The 20,132-nt window shown below is 40.7% G+C and overlaps 1 protein-coding gene across 1 annotated transcript in view; it reads left to right on the forward strand.

The window, feature by feature from the left end:
* The first annotated feature begins 160 nt into the window (after positions 1–160).
* The window catches only part of LOC117549794 (protein Shroom2-like), a 29,509-nt gene continuing 9,537 nt past the window's right edge, over positions 161–20,132 (forward strand). The window contains 7 exon segments of the mRNA XM_034221879.1: positions 161–522; positions 1,309–1,542; positions 3,413–3,561; positions 14,114–14,209; positions 17,465–17,891; positions 17,893–19,647; positions 19,755–19,804. Coding sequence (XP_034077770.1) covers positions 1,354–1,542; positions 3,413–3,561; positions 14,114–14,209; positions 17,465–17,891; positions 17,893–19,647; positions 19,755–19,804 — 2,666 coding nt within the window. The 5' untranslated portion in view covers positions 161–522; positions 1,309–1,353.

Raw genomic sequence — 20,132 nt, forward strand, 5'->3', positions numbered from 1 at the left:
AGTTGCTTTAAAGATTGAACCCAAAAAAGTTGTGAAAAACCTTTTAATATAATGTTTTTATCAAAGTATTTTGCAGTGGACATTTTTATCCCGAATGACTAATTTGCGTAGTCCAATCGAGTGACACCGGAGGGTTAAAAGCTTTCTTCTGCTTTCTAAAACCTGTGTGAGTAAATTAAGGAGAGGTTTACGAGGTGCACCTGAAGGCACCATGCAGCCCGATGACGCAGCACGTCGCCGCTAGGGGGCGTGATGACATCACTGCGTGAGTTGAAGTGTTGTGAAGGTGAAGAGAACAGATGGAGATGTCAGGGAGCTTTTTGTGTTGGGAGGAGGCTGCTTTTAAAGCGTCTAACGGGGGTAAAACTTCCCAGAAAAGCTTCTCAGGACGAAAAACGGTTCAAGTTATTGAATTAAAACTCAGAACAATCAATTAGGGCGAAGCTCGTGCCACCTGTTGGAGCTGCACGCGGAGAAAATACGTCGTTTGCGTTTTGTTCTGGAGCGAATTAGCATTTTTAAGTAAGTAAAACGTCTTTTAAATCCATCAAATGTTACATTATCTTTTAGGAGTTGTATTTTTGCAGCTTCTTAGTGAGTTGGCTCATTTATAAGTGGCTTTAACTTTAACATTTTGCTTGATATGTGCATTACGTTGTTGGTGTTTTGTCAAGACATGTTTAGCCTGTGACATAAAACTGAGAAATATTACAATTTAATTGATAAAAGTTCTATTTCTTCAAAAAAGGTTCACAATATGTGTTTTACTTACGAAATACGTCTTAATTAATCAATTAAAGCCTAAAATTGAGCCTAAATTAATAATAAACGAATCATATTAGACTTTTATCATCAAATATCTTATTTAATGTAGTCAACAGGTGTCTCCAACTAATGCTAGATTTCATTATCAATTTATCTTCCAACTATTTTATCGATAAATAATTGTTTTGTGTATTAAAAGTCAGGAAATAGTTAAAGTTGACATGTTTAAATTGCTTATTATCTCCAAATAAGAGTAAAAACCTGAAGATACCACCTTTTATTTCCTTTTCCAACAAGAAAGAAGTAAATATTCATGTTTGAGAAGCGAAAACAAAGCTTGAATTCAATTATTTATCATTATAGTTTGACTTTTCTGACATTCAACCAATCATTTCACTTATCATTTCTATATCACGACATTTTTCTGGCAGTCAGAGCTCCTGCTGTATTGCTAATGTTCCTGGGGGAAGTCGTATATTAGTAAAGCATTGGTATACATTAAATTGTAATATAATAATGAATGTTTTGGGTACATAAATGCAGATTGTCAGGGTGACAGAGGTTGATGGAGCTCTCTGAACGCGAGGAATGGACGCCGTGGACTACAGAGACGACCTGAGAGTTTCTGCAGCGAGGATGAGGTGGTGCAGGGAGGTGGAGATGTGGCATGAAGAGGAGGAGGAAGAGCTGGTGGAGGTACTTCTCCGAGGAAAAGCACCCTGGGGCTTCACCCTGAGAGGAGGCACGGAGCACAGGGAGCCTCTGGTCATCACAAAGGTAAGCAATGGTCATCGTTCTTGGCACAGGCATGGTAAAATGTCCAACAATATGCAGCCCTGTGTTAGTACAGTTATTTAAAGCATCATTTCATCACTGTCAGATGGGCTGAATATCCAAGGATGATGAGTACGCTGTATATGGCAAAGAGAAGCATATAACCCTCTCTGATAGAAGGTCAAACCAGCTTAACAAGGTGCCAATTGATGCCAAATACACAGTTTTACAGACGGGTCCCGAAATGCAAAAAAAACAACTTACCGAATAGTTTTCTACATATATCAGTAAGATGTTCTCAAAATACCTCGAGTACAAGTATTAATTGTGAAGTAGCGTGTGTTTAACTGTTATATAATGTCACTGGATGCTGCATTTGTTAATGCTGTGGATGTATTTAACAGCTACTGTTCAATCTGCAGCAATTAGACCTACGGTGCAGAAGGCGTTTCATTAGAGAAATACTGACACTTGAATGCATCGTCAGAAGCCATATTTGATCCTGCATGTCTCAAACTCCACCGCTGATGTGCGAGGTTTTACACTTCAGGGTGAAGTCATCTTTTAGGGTTGTATTTTCTTCTTTGTGGCTTTTTCTGCTTTTAACTTTCACATTTTGCTTTATGTGCATTACGTGTTTGGTGTTTGATTTAGCCTGTGACATAAAACTGAGAAGTATTACAATTTAATTGATCAAAGTTGTTCAAAAAGGCTGCAAAATATGTTTTACTTCTATCATCAAATATCTTATGTAATGTAGTCAACACGTGTCTCCAACGTTTGCTTGTTTTCATTTTCAATTTATCTTCCAACCATTTTCTTGATAAATAATTGTTTTGTGTATTAAAAGTCAGGAACGAGTTAAAGTTGACATTTAAATAGCTTATTATCTCCAAATAAGAGTAAAACCTAAAGATATCACCTTTTTATTTTCATTTTCAACCAAGAAAGAAGCGAATATTCATTTTTGAGAAGCGAAAACAAAGCTTTTCACCTGTGTTTTTTAGTGCCGGTGTTGCCTGCAGTTCACATGGAGCAGTGCACGGTCTCAGGTCACAGGGGTGCAGGACTTAATATTTAATCCGAGCACTCAGGTTGCCGGCCACCACATGAGGATGAAATACTATCCTGAGTGAAACGTCCCCCTTAAAAGATGGCAGAGGAAATCAATACAAAGTGTTCCTTTCCAGAAACATGGCGCCTCGATGCTAGCAGCTATGCTATATGAACATGCTAAATCCCGCTAGTAATAACAAACATATTTTGTATGATTCTTAACATTTGCAGTACTTCTGTGTATTGTTATGCAGGAAGAACATCACGGCATAAGAGAGAGAGAGATTTAGTTGTAAAAGTACTGAAAATAGTTTAATTTTTACACGTGTGTGTGTGTGTGTGTGTGTGTGTGTGTGTGTGTGTGTGTGTGTGTGTGTGTGTGTGTGTGTGTGTGTGTGTGTGTGTGTGTGTGTGTGTGTGTGTGTGTGTGTGTGTGTGTGTGTGTGTGTGTGTGTGTGTGTGTGTGTGTGTGTGTGTGTGTGTGTGTGTGTGTGTGTGTGTGTGTGTGTGTGTGTGTGTGTGTGTGTGTGTGTGTGTGTGTGTGTGTGTGTGTGTGTGTGTGTGTGTGTGTGTGTGTGTGTGGTCTAGCATTACTATACTTGTGGGGACCTAAATCTGTTTTCACAGTCACGTGTGGGGACTCGCTTCCCTTATGGGGACAAATTGGAGGTCCCCATAAGGGGAATCATTAATTTTAGGGTGAAGACTTGGTTAGGGTTAGGCATGTTATGGTTAAGGTTAGGATAAGTCTCCAGGAAATGCATGTAAGTGAATGTAATGTCCCCTGAAGTGATGTATACATGGTGTGTGTGTTCAGGTGGAGGAGGGCAGCGCGGCGGCGGCCGTGTGTTTGCAGGTCGGAGATGAGATGGTGAGCGTGAACGCAGTGTCCCTCAGCGGATCCCGTCAGGAGGCCATCTGTCTGGTGAAGAGCTCCCATAAGACCCTCGGTCTGGGCGTCCGAAGGTACGGAAACAGAAGATATCTCCTGTAACAATGCAACAACTTTTATTTAACACCTTCCGTTTCGAAAGAGGGGCCGAAGAGTGTATTGTGTCAGTATTATGCATTAGGGGAGAATAATCTCCCTGGTCTCCGGCTTGAGCTTCAGCCTCAGGATCCATGTGTTTCTGATCCTCTCCAGAAGGGAAGGAGTCATCACATACAGAGCATCAACTAGTTCCTGAACAGTGTCCTTCACATGCTGATATCCAAGAGAGGGAGTTACACGTTTGTTATACGGTTACATGCCGCTTTACAGAAGCACTTTGCCCTATAAACTACATGTCCCACAATGCATCTTGTTTTGTGACATGCACACTGAAGAGACTTGCAATTATTCGCCCTGAACTTCTGCTTTCAGACGTAGTAATTATGAAGTTATTACCCTATCTGATAATAATCCAATGCAGAGGCAATAACGTAATATAATACATCATTTTATAGATATGTATATTTATATAGTCTAAAAGTTACAACTGTCCCTTTGAGTGCAACTTTAATGCTGATGTGGCCCGCGATGAAATTGAGTTTGACCCCCTTGCATTAGGAGGTCAAAGCCACGGTTTTGGAGCCCTGCGTCTCGTACGAAAGCCGACGAGAAAAACCGTAGAGATGAGTTGCTCGTGCTACCCTAAAAATCTTCCCCAAGCATTAATTGTTCTGGTATTAACGGGGGTCAGCCGAGGCGATGGGCCTCTCGCTGCTGGTTTGCCTCTGAGGCAGAAACAAAAGCAGTATTGTGCAGGCGGTGGAGCTGCGGCAGAGAGTTATTCCAGATAGTAATGACTCCTAAATGAGACGGAAAGGAGCCCCCGCTGGCAGATAGTATCATGGTTTATTTCCTCCTCTAGTTAACACCAGTTAATCAGTCATCACTTGTTATGTATGAGGCAAAACAATCTAGTTTCAGCTTCATGAGTGTGTCAGACATGTTGAGGCATTTGTACATGTATAACTTTTAATAATACAACATATAATAAATGGCTTTTTCAGTACAGGATGTTATTGTTAAATGATTCAATGTCATTATTAGTTTAGAATATTTTGGCCTTTCTGAGTTCCCAGATAATTGCTTAATGATGGCTTTAGCGCCACCGTGTGGAGGCTTTGAGATATTTCTGTTTATTAATAGATGTTTAACATAATATAATACTCTTGTATAGGGGTGGGTATCTTTTGAAATGTATCGATTCCGATTCCGGTTCTTATCGATTCCCGGTTTCGATTCCAAAATTGTAAAAGAAAGAGGTCAAACGTTTAGATAACAAAAATATCTTTATTCTTTTAAGCTTTAATTGACATTTTTACAAATAAAAAATATACATGCAAAACAAATGTATTGCACAATAAGCTGTGGGCGGGCGCAGACGGACCCGGTGGAATACAGGGTCTACCGCGTTTAGGAACCGTTAAGCAGAACCGAAATGGTGTATTTTGTATGGGTACCCGGTGCCCGGCATTTCTTATCGGTTCTCATCTGGAACCGAGTTTCGGTTCCCAACCCTACTCTTATAACACTTTATTGAAATAGTATCTACTGTTATAATAACAAGGGTTTAATGTTGAGCTAACTAAGACTCATAAAACTCTCAGAAATGTATTTTACATTCTAGTGAAGACATTTTAGGGAATTCAGAAACATTTTTTTGAAGAGTTGAACAACAATATTTAAACATATCAAGTCAAACATTTACTGGTTAAACTAATGATTGAACATCCAAACTGCAAAGAGAGTTGATTGCTTATTTATTTCATGTCTCTCTGCAACAATAACCTTCTTTATCTGCTGTCTCACTGTTTAGCTATCATTGCTCAAACCTCACAAATGTTCATTTTAAATTCAGTTAAACAGGAAGACCTTTTAGGAAGTGTGAATAAAATATGACAGAATAATGTTTAATCACTTTGACCAGTAAAACTAATGAATGTTAATGTATCTCGGCCTATCTGCTCCATGTGTGTGTTCAGTGTCCTGTCCCGTCAGAATTACATGCTCAGTGGCAACAGTCTTAAAGCTTGAATCCAATTACTAGTTGCAAAGCCACAGGCGTGTGCTCAGCTTTGCAGAGCGGGTTGATTTAAAAAAGAGGGGACGGTGGATCAAACCGTGTGTTCAAAAAACGACTTCTGCTGAGAAATATTTGATTCAAACGGTTGTAGAAGATGAAACTCAGAGCTAATGTTCAGGCAGGGGATTTCGAAACAAGCGTAGAGATTTGTGACGGCACTCGGAGAAACTAAGTCTAGCCATTGTCCCCTGTTTGCACGAGGAGTGGTACGGTCCATGTTGCCTAGGTGAGTTGACACTGCTTAGTGGGATAGGCCATATCAGCAGAGCCCATTGTTTTCAGGGGCTTTCGTTACTCCAACGCGCAGAGTGGGTTATCTGCTTTTCCCTGGACATGTTTGGCTTTTAGAAGATAAAAGACAACATTTCAAGGTACCTCGTCTTTCCGTCTTTGTATTGTACTCTGTGTATTTCCTCTGATTCAATCATTTTGTTCCTGATAAGTGGGATTAAATCAGGAAGGAGTTTGAAATAACGGACGGGTTTTTTTCATCTGGATGACGCATTAAAACGGTTAAAAAGGCAGTTGTGAATTTCCCTAAAAGTCAGCTGTAAATTAAGTCCTGAGGATTTATTTGAAGGATGGATGGCAGGTAAACTGATAATTACACCTTTGTAACTGACCAGAGTGGATTCACGAGGCAAATGATCTGTTTTAAATAACAGTTACACTCTTAGACCTGTAGATAATAAGTATCTTCAGACGTCTTGTGTCCGTGAGCAACAAGTGTTCTTTCACCCCGTGCTCAATAACATACATTAGCAGCAGTTTAAATGCAATATAACCAGCATTTGTTTGCCTAAAACAGAGAGAAATGATCTATGTATAGACTAGAAGGCAGATAGAGGATGTCTTAAATCTTTTAATGATTCAAGATCTGTCTTTCCTCTTTCAAGTACATTCAGAAATTCATGCAATAATAGGCCTTTTTGAACTTTTTCACTATCTCTCAAAGCATTTTAATATGCTAAAATATGCACTAAGATCTAATCATTACTTCAAAAACACACCTGGTCTTTAAACAAGACTCCATTAGGGTTTAAATAATATTATGAGGGGATTATTTAGCATCAATATTCACATCTTTAGTCTTTTAGTTATGCCTCACTTCTACATGTTTACTTTGTACTTGACATCGTGGACAAGCCGAGCATTTTCACCGAAAACCAGCGCTTTAAAAACTTTCATTCTAATTATTTAGAGTTAATCTCTGTGCTACATATTAACAGCTGGTTGTGTGAGCGATCAGTGAACACCTATGAGAGGGTTACAACGTTTTAATACAGTCGAATTAATCGGTTGACTTACAAACACATATTTTATCATTTATTTATTTTTTAGGCAGAAAATGCACTTTTTCCAGCGTCTCAAATTGGAATATTTGCATTTTCTCGTCATGTTTTATCATAAATATCTGGCTTTAGACTGTTGTACAAAGAGAGTAGCTGAGATACATTAATTCGGACGTTAATTTCCACCTTTTTACATTTGCTTATGAACGTTTTAGCAAAGTTAAGCTTTAGTTTTATGCAGAATGTTGTGGAAAAGTAGGTATTTGTATTAAAAAACATCAAATTTTTGGCTTTATCAGTCCAGATGTGCATGTTGTCAAAGTTTGTCCTTTCCTCTCAGGGACATTGTACCATGCATTGTACCCCCCCCACTATGTGGTATTGGTGTTGCCGGTGCAGGCAGCGACACACCGATAAGCCCAGCTGTGATGACGCTGGCACTTTCTATTGTTCGTGTTTAGAGCTCAGAGTTCTTCCCCCACTGCCTGCTGCTTTCCACTTTCAAACATCTCCCATTAAGAAGAGACTTGTGCAGGGATGAAGGTCTGTGTGTTCCTGTTGAGAGACCCTCAATCCTCTGGTGTTCTTATACCTGGTTTAATGACCCATGTTCAAGGGATAATATAAAACATCTTGACTCGTAAATTAGGCCGTAACTTAAACCCCTAATAGGTTGCAGCCTCTCCTCCCTCTTCAGACGTCTTGTGTCCGTGAGAAACAAGTGTTCTTTCACCCCGTGCTCAATAACATACATTAGCAGCAGTTTAAATGCAATATAACCAGCATTGGTTTGCCTAAAACAGAGAGAAATGATCTATTCATAGACTAGAAGACAGGTAGAGGATGTCTTAAATCTTTTAATGATAAAAGATCTGTGTCAAAATGCACTTTAGGGTCATGGGATGTCTTTCCTCTTTCAAGTACATTCAGAAATTCATGCAATAATAGGCCTTTTTGAACTTTTTCACTATCTCTCAAAGCATTTTAATATGCTAAAATATGCACTAAGATCTAATCATTACTTCAAAAACACACCTGGTCTTTAAACAAGACTCCATTAGGGTTTAAATAATATTACGAGGGGATTATTTAGCATCAATATTCACATCTTTAGTCTTTTAGTTATGCCTCACTTCTACATGTTTACTTTGTACTTGACATCGTGGACAAGCCGAGCATTTTCACCGAAAACCAGCGCTTTAAAAACTTTAATTCTAATTATTTAGAGTTAATCTCTGTGCTACATATTAACAGCTGGTTGTGTGAGCGATCAGTGAACACCTATGAGAGGGTTACAACGTTTTAATACAGTCGAATTTAATCGAACTATTAAATCAGTTGTCTGCCATATTTTTTGTACACTTGTTCCAGCGCCTCAAAATGAAATATTAGCATTTTTCCGTCATGTTTTTATGATAAATATCTGACTCGAGACTGTTGTACAAAGAGAGTAGCTGAGATACATTAATTTGGACGTTAATTTCAGCTTTTTAACATTTGCTTTTGGACATTTTGTTGTGGAAAAGTAGGCATTTATATAAAACACCATATTTGTGGCTTTAGTGTGAGTTCAGATCCAGATATGCAGCAGCTCCTTTCCTCTCCAGGACATTTTATTCCCTCACGTTTACGTTCACCTCTCCAGTAGAGGGGTCTCTTCTTGGTGGTGTTTTCTCCCAGTATCTTCCTCTTCCTCCTCTTCCTCCTGACATTAGCTGGTATCTCTGAGAACAGACGTGAGCGTTCCTGTCTGTGCTGTGTTTCCCTGACAAGCTGGAGTCGATCCACAGAAAAGAAACAGGGCGTTACGATTGAATGTTCAGCTCACACACACGTGTCAGATACCAGGGCAACAAATCCCCCCAAATATCAAAATGTGTCAGAGCGGAGTTTCAAATGTCAGAAATCAGCTATCGGATCCAGTTGAACAGAAAAACAGATATATTTATATATCTAGACAGGTTGGCATTTTGTTAAGAAAGTGCGTCGTCTATTCCTTTTTAAGAACGTTTAAACCTTGGGATCCTTTTTGTTTTACGAGTATACATTTTAAAACAATAAACATCATATTAGAAGATGGAATAAAAGCATGGTAAAGTAGGGCTGCTCGATTATGGCAAAAATCATAATCTCGATTATTTGGGTCAATAATTGTAATTGCGATTATTAAATGACTTTGAAAACATCCATTTATTGTACTTTAAAACAAATACAAATAATAATTTGAACTTTTAACTGTTGAATAACTGTTCAGGGTAATCAACTGAAAAACCAATACAAAATTAAATAAATTATACATTCATGTCTACATTTAAATAAATAATATCAAAATAATAACATGTTGCAGTGCACCGTCACAACCTGAACACTCCTTAACATATAGCCAACATTTTGGTTCAACATATTCCACTCACTCACGATTATTAAAAACCATTATCCATTTACTTTGAAAACGTCGATTTATTGGAGTAAAAACATTTGAACTGTATGTTTTTAACACCCCGAGCTTTAAGTAGAATTCAACTGAAAAAAATAATCGGTTTATTTCGATTACGTTGTTTTCGTAATCGTTGCAATCCATAATCGTAATTGCGATTAAAATACGATTAATTGATCAGCCCTAATAGGAAGGCAGTGAAGAGTAACAAAAAAGAGTTTAAAATATTAGTATAAAAGGTCAATATTGTCATGAATATACGACCAAAGCCAAAATCAATGGTGTATTGATTACAAATATTAGACTTGATTGAATTTAAGTGGAGTTATATTTGATATCGCGTGTTAGATTCTCCCCCAATCTTCCCACCTTGTGACGTCCCGTTGATAATTAGTACCCCAGCAGCTCGTCAGCCCAAACACTAGATTACAGCAAGGACAGTAACTCCTCCCCTTTTCGCCTCACACCCCCCCCCCCTTGTAATCCCAGAGGAAATCTCCTCCGCAGCACAAGGTGCAGTGTGTTTGTGTTCATACTGGGAGGGGGGGGAGGAGGAGGAGGGGGAGGAGAGGGGGGCGGCAGATTCTTCTGTCAGTGTGGTGGGAGTAGTGGTGGTCAGTGAAGTGCGTCTTTCTTCGGTGTTTTTGAAGCAGTCTGCTCTGGAGGAGTTGGTTCTTTTCTTCCACACACCAAGACATATTCGAGGTAGTTGGTAAGTTTCCATGTTTTCTTTGCGTGGTTCTGCTCCATTGCACCTGATTTCATTAAGAAACAAGTCGGTTTTATCAACCTGTTTATGGCACAGATCAGCCTCATTTAGGTATTTATACTTACAAGCTAAAATACACCGTTTTTTTAATAACATAAGGTTGTTATATCGAAGAAAGCAGGAACATCTCAAATCATGGGCAGAAATACCTTTTTAAAAGACTGAGATTTGTACAGATTATTAGCTTTTCCAAACAATTCAGCTTTTCGGTATTTTACTGTCACTTCAGTTATCCATTTAATCTAAAAATATGTACGAAATTGTAAAATAAATAGCTATTACAACTTTTTAAAACCCTGATATTCGTATGTTAATGATATCAAATGGATAAAGCAGGAAATGCTCATATCTGAGAAGCCTGGATGAGAGAATATGGGGCGTTTCTGCTTGATAAATTGCTTAAAAGGATCAGAAAGGTTGTCGATTTGAGTCCTACATGGCTGGGATCGTGTAGACGTCGATAATACAGATGTTACACCAGAATGTGTGGTGTTTTAAGGGGAAAAACTGGACTAATTTAACATCAAAACTCTCCTCATTCCTCCACTACAAGTCCAACATACTCAAGTCCTTCCCATTAAAGCATCCTTTCTTAGCTAAGTTCTGTATGTTAGGACTTCAGCGTCGTCCTCTTAATGACTGGTGGTAAACTGGGTCAGCTCTGTGTCAGTTTCGCCTTTAGTCTTTCCTTTGAATGACCTCGTATATCTTTGGAGAGAGCGACGGCGTCTCCTCCCCTCAGGAATATCTGTATCCCCCGGACAATAGACCCTCAGCGCTTTAGAAACAGTGACATTTGCATTTCCATTGAGCTGGAGGCAGTGCTCCTCTCACTTTGTGTGTCACTCTGAGTCGAGGGAAGGTTTTCAAGTTGGAGTAATAGTTTGTGATGTTTGCGATTAAACGCAGACATCATGAAAGTCCCCAAAACTATCGGAGACTTTTCCTACATTTTCCTTCTATCAGAAAGCTCTCATTTGGCTCTTAATGAGAACCAGACACTTTGTGAATACAGATGAACTTACTGTTATGCAAACTAATCTAACTCAGTCAAATGGAGTTCGGAAAACAATTGACCTCCAAAATAGGAACTCAGGCTTAGAATAGAAGCGGATTTGTTCATGTATGTTTATTTATGAAATGCATAGACAAAAGAAGAAAATGATACTTGTTTACACCTTCAATGAACAGCTGAGCATTCAAACAACCTCTGCAAAGTAAATCCTGAACAAACGGTTACTCAGGTTTAAAATAAGTATTTAGTTTGAGTTAAAAATCCTCAGTGACTTTTGACCTTTGATTTCTCTCTTCCTTTGTCCCCTCGTTTATCTGCTCCTTTTTGGGTTGTAGGTGTTATCTTCATTTAACAACTTGACAGGATTAGTACACAACATCTGTTCCTTGATCATACGTAACAAACCAGAGACGGTAAAGAAACCAGAAACAGGTGAAGGTTTAGTTAGACATTCAGAAAGAAGGCGTCTGCTGGGCGATGGTTTCCCCTGCCTGCATTCCTCTGCAGAAAGAATGCATCGTGACCTGCTGGGTCAAAGCTTCAAGCGGAGCGACAGAGATCTCGTCCGGCTGAGATATTTCACATCGGTCTGCCATGAATGAACTTGGGAAACAGTTTAAGCTTCTTAAATATATAAAAAGAGACTTATTTATCCAATCCAACTTTATTTATACAGCACATTTAAAAACATCAGAGTTGACCAAAGTGCTGTACATATATAAAAAGCAGCATAAATACATTTAGACGAAACCGATAGCGCAATTAAATATAGTAAAAATCACTTTAAAGGTCACCTATCATCCTGTATATATTTCTATATATCTGAGACCTCTGCTATTACCTAAAGAGGTAATAGCAGAGGTCTCAGATATATAGAAATATATACAGAACATGTCCGAAGTGTTTTGCTCCAAACACCAAACAGATCATTCTAGCCACGCCTCATATCCCTCTATTTCACTTCCTGTTTCTAAAGTGCTGATTTGGGGATAAAGCTTTAAAGAGGAGGGGTCTGAGCTCATGCGGGACCCGGCAGCTACTGTCTAAACTAAATGCTGCCGTGATGAAACGCCATATCATGGATTATCAAGGATTCTCTCTGAAACAGTTTGGAGCTCAAAGGCTTTCTCTCTTGCCGGTTATACCACAAGGTGAGTTCCTTTCTACTTCCTGCTTCTTCACACACATGCTCTCCAGTACAGGTTAGCTCTGAGTGTTAGCGATGCTAATGTAAACACCGACCATATTACGTCCAAAACAGTCGGGCGTTGTTTCTGATAGCAACGTTTCTGATTGGGCCGTGGGTCCACATTTCAGATATTACGTCATATCGGACGCAAATCTGGATCAGCTCCGTTGTTCCCCGTTTTTAGAGATTTGGGTACGGAGGAAAAGAGAGAGGGGTTTATTTCCTGACGCTGCGTGAGTTCTCCGACACACCTGAGGACACATTGATGTAGAGAAGACATCACAAAGTGCATTTTGCATGATAGCTCCCCTTTAACATCAATAAATAAAACAACAATCACACATTAAAAGCAAGTACAAAGAAACACATGTAAAAGCATGAGACATTAAAACCATACTTGTAGCCACAGACTGAAAAACTCTCAGGATGTTAAATCATTTTAAAACTCGACAAAATAGAAAATGTAAAAAATTCTTATTTTGTAGCTGTTTGGGTGTTATCTCTAAATCCATTACATCGTGGGGGATGGTGGTTGTTGAGGGTTAACCTGTGAATCCGACTCGTTTCTCTAAGCAGCTAAACTCCATCTGGGCCATATGGCTGCAACAGATCTGTCTCCCTCTGCTGTTGTGAAAGCCCTTCACAATAAGAGCGGGGTCAGAGCATACATGGAGCTTCTTCCAAAGTGTGCTCATGATTCGGTCTGTGCATAAAAACACAGCTTGTGCTTATGAGGCAGCTGTGAATGCAATTTGGGTGCAGATTTCTAACTTGCATTGGCGTTGTGGGAAAACTGCAACACTCAGACTCTGGTTTCCATTTCCTCTTCAGAAATAAGAAAGTATGTGTTCTTTCTCAACATCTGACGTCTTCTACCTCTCTTTCCTGTTTCTCCTTCCTTCCCTCGCTGCCCATCAGGGCTAAAATGGTTGATGTAGTGTCCCCACGCACAGTGCCGTCAGAAAGCGATGTTAACGTGGCGAGGAGCTTTCTCACCAAGATTTTGCGAAGCTCTATGAGGTACAATGAGTCAGCCACGTTGTGTTTGCTGGTAGTGAACATCAGTGACCTTTCATTACTCATGTGTTGTCAGTGTGGTGCTAGCTGTGTCCTGAAGTTGTTTTCCAGTGGTGTTCAGCTTCCCCTTTGTTGGTTTTGTCAGTATTTATTATATGTAATTCCTTTTTTTCCAACATGCTCTCCAGGAAAAGCCGCTTCAAAGGGTATGTGCGTAGTACAGTATGCTATCAGTTAGCTTTCTAGGCTTCTTACCAAGCTGTCTGCATGACATCAAAACACACGGATGAGAAATTACTGCATTTCTGAGCAAAAAGACTTAGAAATGTTTTTCTTTTTGTAGGTCCTATTTTATATATGACTACCACTGAGGTTAACAGTCCTACTGCCAAACTAGAAACCCAAAGCATCCGTGTTGAGAGGCTTCAGAATATTATTGTGTAGTAATACTTAAAAAGAGTACATGCATATTTGATATCTTTATTTAGGCCAATATTTTTTCAATTGGGGTCTTCGTTGAAAGACTTACCACCGATAAATATTGTGAGGTATCTTGCTCTAAAGATTTTATCGGAGGTTAACCGCAGACTTGTTGCTTGAGAAGGAATATTTACACAACACTCCTTCCCCAAGTGATGGAGGAGATTAATGGGGATGCCAGAAAAAAACCATTGCAGCTGAAATGTCAAACACTCCCTGGTCTAAAATGTTTTGTTGCCTCTTTGCAGGAAGAATGATCCCGGCTCGCGCCCCCAGTCCTGGCACTCGTCCAAGCTGACAGACGTGGAGCCGCAGCCCGTCTGGCACTCAAAACATGAAGCAAGGTGAGACAGATGGTTTCTGTATTGGCTTGTTTGTGAGTTAAACTGGGCAGAAGCTCCATCTAGCTTAGGGACAAGAGTACACACATCCTTTACTCAAGTAGAAGTACAGATACTCTGGTAAAAGTACTGACTAAACTTCTTTACTCAAGTCAAAGTAAAGAACTTTGAAATGTCCTTCAGTAGAAAGTACCCATAATGAATGTTTCCATGCTGAACAACGGCAACATGACAACGTTTCCATTTGTCCCTCTTCTTTAGAGAAGACCAGGAAATGATGGATACACGGATCGTGTTCAAATCAATAGGCACGCAATGACTCTAAAGAATAATGATCACGCATCAAACACACATTCAGACTAAAGGAACCAGCTGTTTGGGAAATGAGAGAAGTAGAAAGTACAAGTATTTGAGTTCAACATGTAAGAAGTAGAAAGTACAGGTATTTGAGTTCAACATGTAGTAAGTACAGGTATTTGAGTCAACATGAGAAAGTAGAAGTACAGGTATTTGAGTTCAACATGTAAGAAGTAGAAAGTACAGGTATTTGAGTTCAACATGTAAGAAGTAGAAAGTACAGGTATTTGAGTTCAACATGTTAGAAGTAGAAAGTACAGGTATTTGAGTTCAACATGTAAGAAGTAGAAAGTACAGGTATTTGAGTTCAACATGTAAGAAGTAGAAAGTACAGGTATTTGTGTTCAACATGTAAGAAGTAGAAAGTACAGGTATTTGAGTTCAACATGTAAGAAGTAGAAAGTACAGGTATTTGAGTTCAACATGTGAGAAGTAGAAAGTACAGGTATTTGAGTTCAACATGTGAGAAGTAGAAAGTACAGGTATTTGAGTTCAACATGTGAGAAGTAGAAAGTACAGGTATTTGAGTTCAACATGTGAGAAGTAGAAAGTACAGGTATTTGAGTTCAACATGTAAGAAGTAGAAAGTACAGGTATTTGAGTTCAACATGTAAGAAGTAGAAAGTACAGGTATTTGAGTTCAACATGTGAGAAGTAGAAAGTACAGGTATTTGAGTTCAACATGTAAGAAGTAGAAAGTACAGGTATTTGAGTTCAACATGTGAGAAGTAGAAAGTACAGGTATTTGAGTTCAACATGTAAGAAGTAGAAAGTACAGGTATTGAGTTCAACATGTGAGAAGTAGAAAGTACAGGTATTTGAGTTCAACATGTGAGAAGTAGAAAGTACAGGTATTTGAGTTCAACATGTAAGAAGTAGAAGTACAGGTATTTGAGTTCAACATGTAAGAAGTAGAAAGTACAGGTATTTGAGTTCAACATGTAAGAAGTAGAAAGTACAGGTATTTGGGTTCAACATGTAAGAAGTAGAAAGTACAGGTATTAGAGTTCAACATGTGAGAAGTAGAAAGTACAGGTATTTGTGTTCAACATGTTAGAAGTAGAAAGTACAGGTATTTGAGTTCAACATGTGAGAAGTAGAAAGTACAGGTATTTGAGTTCAACATGTGAGAAGTAGAAAGTACAGGTATTTGGGTTCAACATGTAAGAAGTAGAAAGTACAGGTATTTGAGTTCAACATGTAAGAAGTAGAAAGTACAGGTATTTGTGTTCAACATGTAAGAAGTAGAAAGTACAGGTATTTGTGTTCAACATGTTAGAAGTAGAAAGTACAGGTATTTGAGTTCAACATGTGAGAAGTAGAAAGTACAGGTATTTGAGTTCAACATGTGAGAAGTAGAAAGTACAGGTATTTGAGTTCAACATGTAAGAAGTAGAAAGTACAGGTATTTGAGTTCAACATGTAAGAAGTAGAAAGTACAGGTATTTGGGTTCAACATGTGAGAAGTAGAAAGTACAGGTATTTGAGTTCAACATGTGAGAAGTAGAAAGTACAGGTATTTGAGTTCAACATGTGAGAAGTAGAAAGTACAGGTATTTGAGTTCAACATGTAAGAAGTAGAAAGTACAGGTATTTGAGTTCAACATGTGAGAAGTAGAAAGTACAGGTATTTGAGTTCAACATGTGAGAAGTAGAAAGTACAGGTATTTGTATTCAACATGTAAGAAGTAGAAAGTACAGGTATTTGAGTTCAACGTGTGAGAAGTAGAAAGTACAGGTGTTTGAGTTCAACATGTGAGAAGTAGAAAGTACAGGTATTTGTATTCAACATGTAAGAAGTAGAAAGTACAGGTATTAGAGTTCAACATGTGAGAAGTAGAAAGTACAGGTATTTGGGTTCAACATGTAAGAAGTAGAAAGTACAGGTATTTGAGTTCAACATGTGAGAAGTAGAAAGTACAGGTATTTGTATTCAACATGTAAGAAGTAGAAAGTACAGGTATTTGAGTTCAACGTGTGAGAAGTAGAAAGTACAGGTGTTTGAGTTCAACATGTGAGAAGTAGAAAGTACAGGTATTTGTATTCAACATGTAAGAAGTAGAAAGTACAGGTATTAGAGTTCAACATGTGAGAAGTAGAAAGTACAGGTATTTGGGTTCAACATGTAAGAAGTAGAAAGTACAGGTATTTGAGTTCAACATGTGAGAAGTAGAAAGTACAGGTATTTGAGTTCAACATGTAAGAAGTAGAAAGTACAGGTATTAGAGTTCAACATGTGAGAAGTAGAAAGTACAGGTATTTGGGTTCAACATGTAAGAAGTAGAAAGTACAGGTATTTGAGTTCAACATGTGAGAAGTAGAAAGTACAGGTATTTGAGTTCAACATGTAAGAAGTAGAAAGTACAGGTATTAGAGTTCAACATGTAAGAAGTAGAAAGTACAGGTATTTGTGTTCAACATGTAAGAAGTAGAAAGTACAGGTATTTGTGTTCAACATGTAAGAAGTAGAAAGTACAGGTATTTGTGTTCAACATGTAAGAAGTAGAAAGTACAGGTATTTGTGTTCAACATGTTAGAAGTAGAAAGTACAGGTATTTGAGTTCAACATGTGAGAAGTAGAAAGTACAGGTATTTGGGTTCAACATGTAAGAAGTAGAAAGTACAGGTATTTGGGTTCAACATGTAAGAAGTACAGCCAGTTGAGGTGGTTCGGGCACCTAGTTAGGATGCCACCTGGGCTCCTCCCTAGGGAGGTGTTCCAGGCACGTCCAGCTGGGAAGAGACCAAGGGGTAGACCTAGGACCAGTTGGAGGGATTATATCTCTTCGCTGGCCTGGGAGCGCCTTGGGATCCCCCAGTCAGAGCTGGTTGATGTCGCCAGGGAAAAGAAAGTTTGGGGCTCTCTTCAGTTGTTAAGACTTTGCTTATGTTTCACACCAGGCCCAAAGAGTCGTCCACTATAGAGGAGCAGCATCAGATCGGTTCAGTGAACAGCATGGAGCGTCCCTCTATCCCTCCTTCTCCTCCGGCAGGACGTCTTTCCCCGACTAAACACAGCGCCGAGTCGCTCTGTGGACCGGGAAGCAAAAAAGACTCTGGCTTCAGCTGCTTCTCCAGCAACCCCAGCCCTCCGTTTAACGACCCCGGCACATCTGAGAGGAAGGGTACCACCAGCACGGAGAACATTTTCTTCAAGGGCCCTCTGAGTGAAAGGCCTCCCCCACGATACCTTCAGCCCACACTGGGGAACGGAGGATGGGAGGGGTCGAGAGGCGAGGAAACACCTTCCTCTCGGGTCTCCGTCGCTATGAGAGCCAACATGGGCCCCGTGTGGCAGGTACCAGAGAAGAAGAAGTCCCAGTCCCCTCCCCCCCCCTCCTCCTCCACCTCCTCTGCGCAGCGACAGTTTTGCAGCCACGAAGGTGTTTCCTTATTCAGAAGCAAAAACCCACGGCAGGTCGTTTGAGAAACTGACAGAGAATAACAACCAGAATGGCCTCAGATCCCACCAGGAGAACACCACGGAGGCCAGACGTAGCTTAAACCCCCTCCCCACCAAAGACTTCATCCACCCTAAAACAGCATCTGACCACAACCACAACCAGCTGCACCCCGACAAACTCTTCTCCCTGTCCAGTAATGATGTCAGGCAGTCTCACTACACCCAGATACCTGCCCACCAGAGGCAATACAGCGACGAAAGCCCGCTCTACCTGCAGAAAAGGTCAGCTCCTCCCACTAAGATTCAGAGCGTAGGAAGCTATTATCGCAGCCTTCAAGATCTGCCAACGAGAGCTTTCAGCCGCAAACACGTCCGGCACTCCACAGCATCCGTGGCTAACCCAAACCTGGAGAACGGGTGGAGGAACAGATACTACGGCCTGGCAAACAAGCATCCTGTTCAGAGTGCTGAGCTGCAGGCGCGGCAGGGGAAGGCCGAGGGCTGGAGGGGGGGGACGGAGAAACCCCACAGGGTGAGCAGCTGTGAAGCAGGCTTCCTAGGGTCAAACGTTAAAGCTAAATACCCTCTACCTCAGTCCCAGCTGCCTTACAGCGGCAGTCATTCCCATCAAGGAGAACTCTCCGTTACAAGCCGCAGCTTAGAGGACGCTGCAAAGAGAGGTGATGGAAATGACACTAAAAGATACTTCCCGACACATCAAAGTAATGATCATAAGACCAGGCATCAAGACCCGTGGGTGCCTCAGGAAGATCACAGAATATCCCCCCTGAAAACGCCTCTCCTACACTCCCTGGCCCAGGAGGGCAGAAGTCTGACGGCGAGGCAACCAGCCGCTCAGCCGCAGGAGGCAGGCGACAACATGGCGTCCAGCGGTGGAAAGTGTATCCGCCGCAGCGACCGCTACGCCACCGTCCTCCGAAATGAGATCCAGCAGAAGAGAGCCCAGCTGCAGAAGAGCCGCAGCGCTGCTACGCTGACATGTGAAGCCGAGGAGGAGGAGGAGGAGGCGGAGGAGTGGAGATCCACGGAGACTTCTACGTCTTCTGGGGTCTCAAACACCTACAAGGACCACCTGAAGGAGGCGCAGGCGAGGGTCCTGCAGGCGACTTCCTTCCAGAGACGAGACCTGGAGCCTCTCGGACCAGAAGCGACGGTGGTGAAAACCTCAAACGGACGCATCAGAGGACGCAAGCGCTTCCCTCTGGCCAAAAGGATGCACTCCTTCTCAGAGCCTGACAAGATAGACAAACTGGGAGTGGGAGGAGAAGCTCAAGCGGGGTCTTTCGGAGACAGGAAGAAGTTATTTGAGGCCAAACCGGCGTTTTCCAGGCCTGTACTGAAATCCAGTCAGGGTTCAAACCTGAACACGGAACTTGTCGAGAAACAGAACGAGAGATCTGGAGAGTCGGAGGATGCTCTCATATCCACAGAGCTGGAACGCCTCAGCCCGGGACTCGCGCAGGTCTTACTGGAGCAGCAGAGGCTGGGGACCTTCGCTGAGTACCAGGCAACGTGGAGCAAACAGAAGAAGTCTTCGGAGGCCAAGACGCAGGGCAGGTATCACTCAGCGGAGAACATCCTGGATACAGAAGCAGAGGAGAAGCCCGTGTGCATCCACGAGAGGTCCAGATCGTCTCCCTCTGCAGACTTCTACACGCAGGTGAGCAGCCAAGAATGTAGACGGCATAACTTAAAGTTTAATCTAATAGGACTGGATGTTATCAAATGGATGCAAAAGAAAGCACTTTACCTTTTCTTTTGTTGCAGAATATTCCTTCACCATGGATCGACCCTCCCAGCCAGCAGAGCAGTAACAGGTGAGATTATATTATAATTACATATTAAAGACATCAATATAAATATTAGGAGACAAAACAAACAGTTGAAATGGACAGTAGGATGAACAAATAAGCAATTCATTAATCTTACTGTTTTCTTTGTATGCTCAGTGTTTGCGTAAAGCTTTCAGTCATGGGCGTAGGAAGCATCCTCAATGTGGGTGGCACAATTTGACGGGCGGTGTGGGCAAGACCCAGAATAACATTTAATGCTGTATCCTATTCTTTTCAATGGCTTTATTGTATGATATGACAGATGAACAGATCGCCACTGGGCTTACAACTAAAGACACAGCTACGCACAGAA

This window comes from Gymnodraco acuticeps, unplaced genomic scaffold, assembly GCF_902827175.1.
Source record: "Gymnodraco acuticeps unplaced genomic scaffold, fGymAcu1.1, whole genome shotgun sequence".
Taxonomy (NCBI): domain Eukaryota; kingdom Metazoa; phylum Chordata; class Actinopteri; order Perciformes; family Bathydraconidae; genus Gymnodraco; species Gymnodraco acuticeps.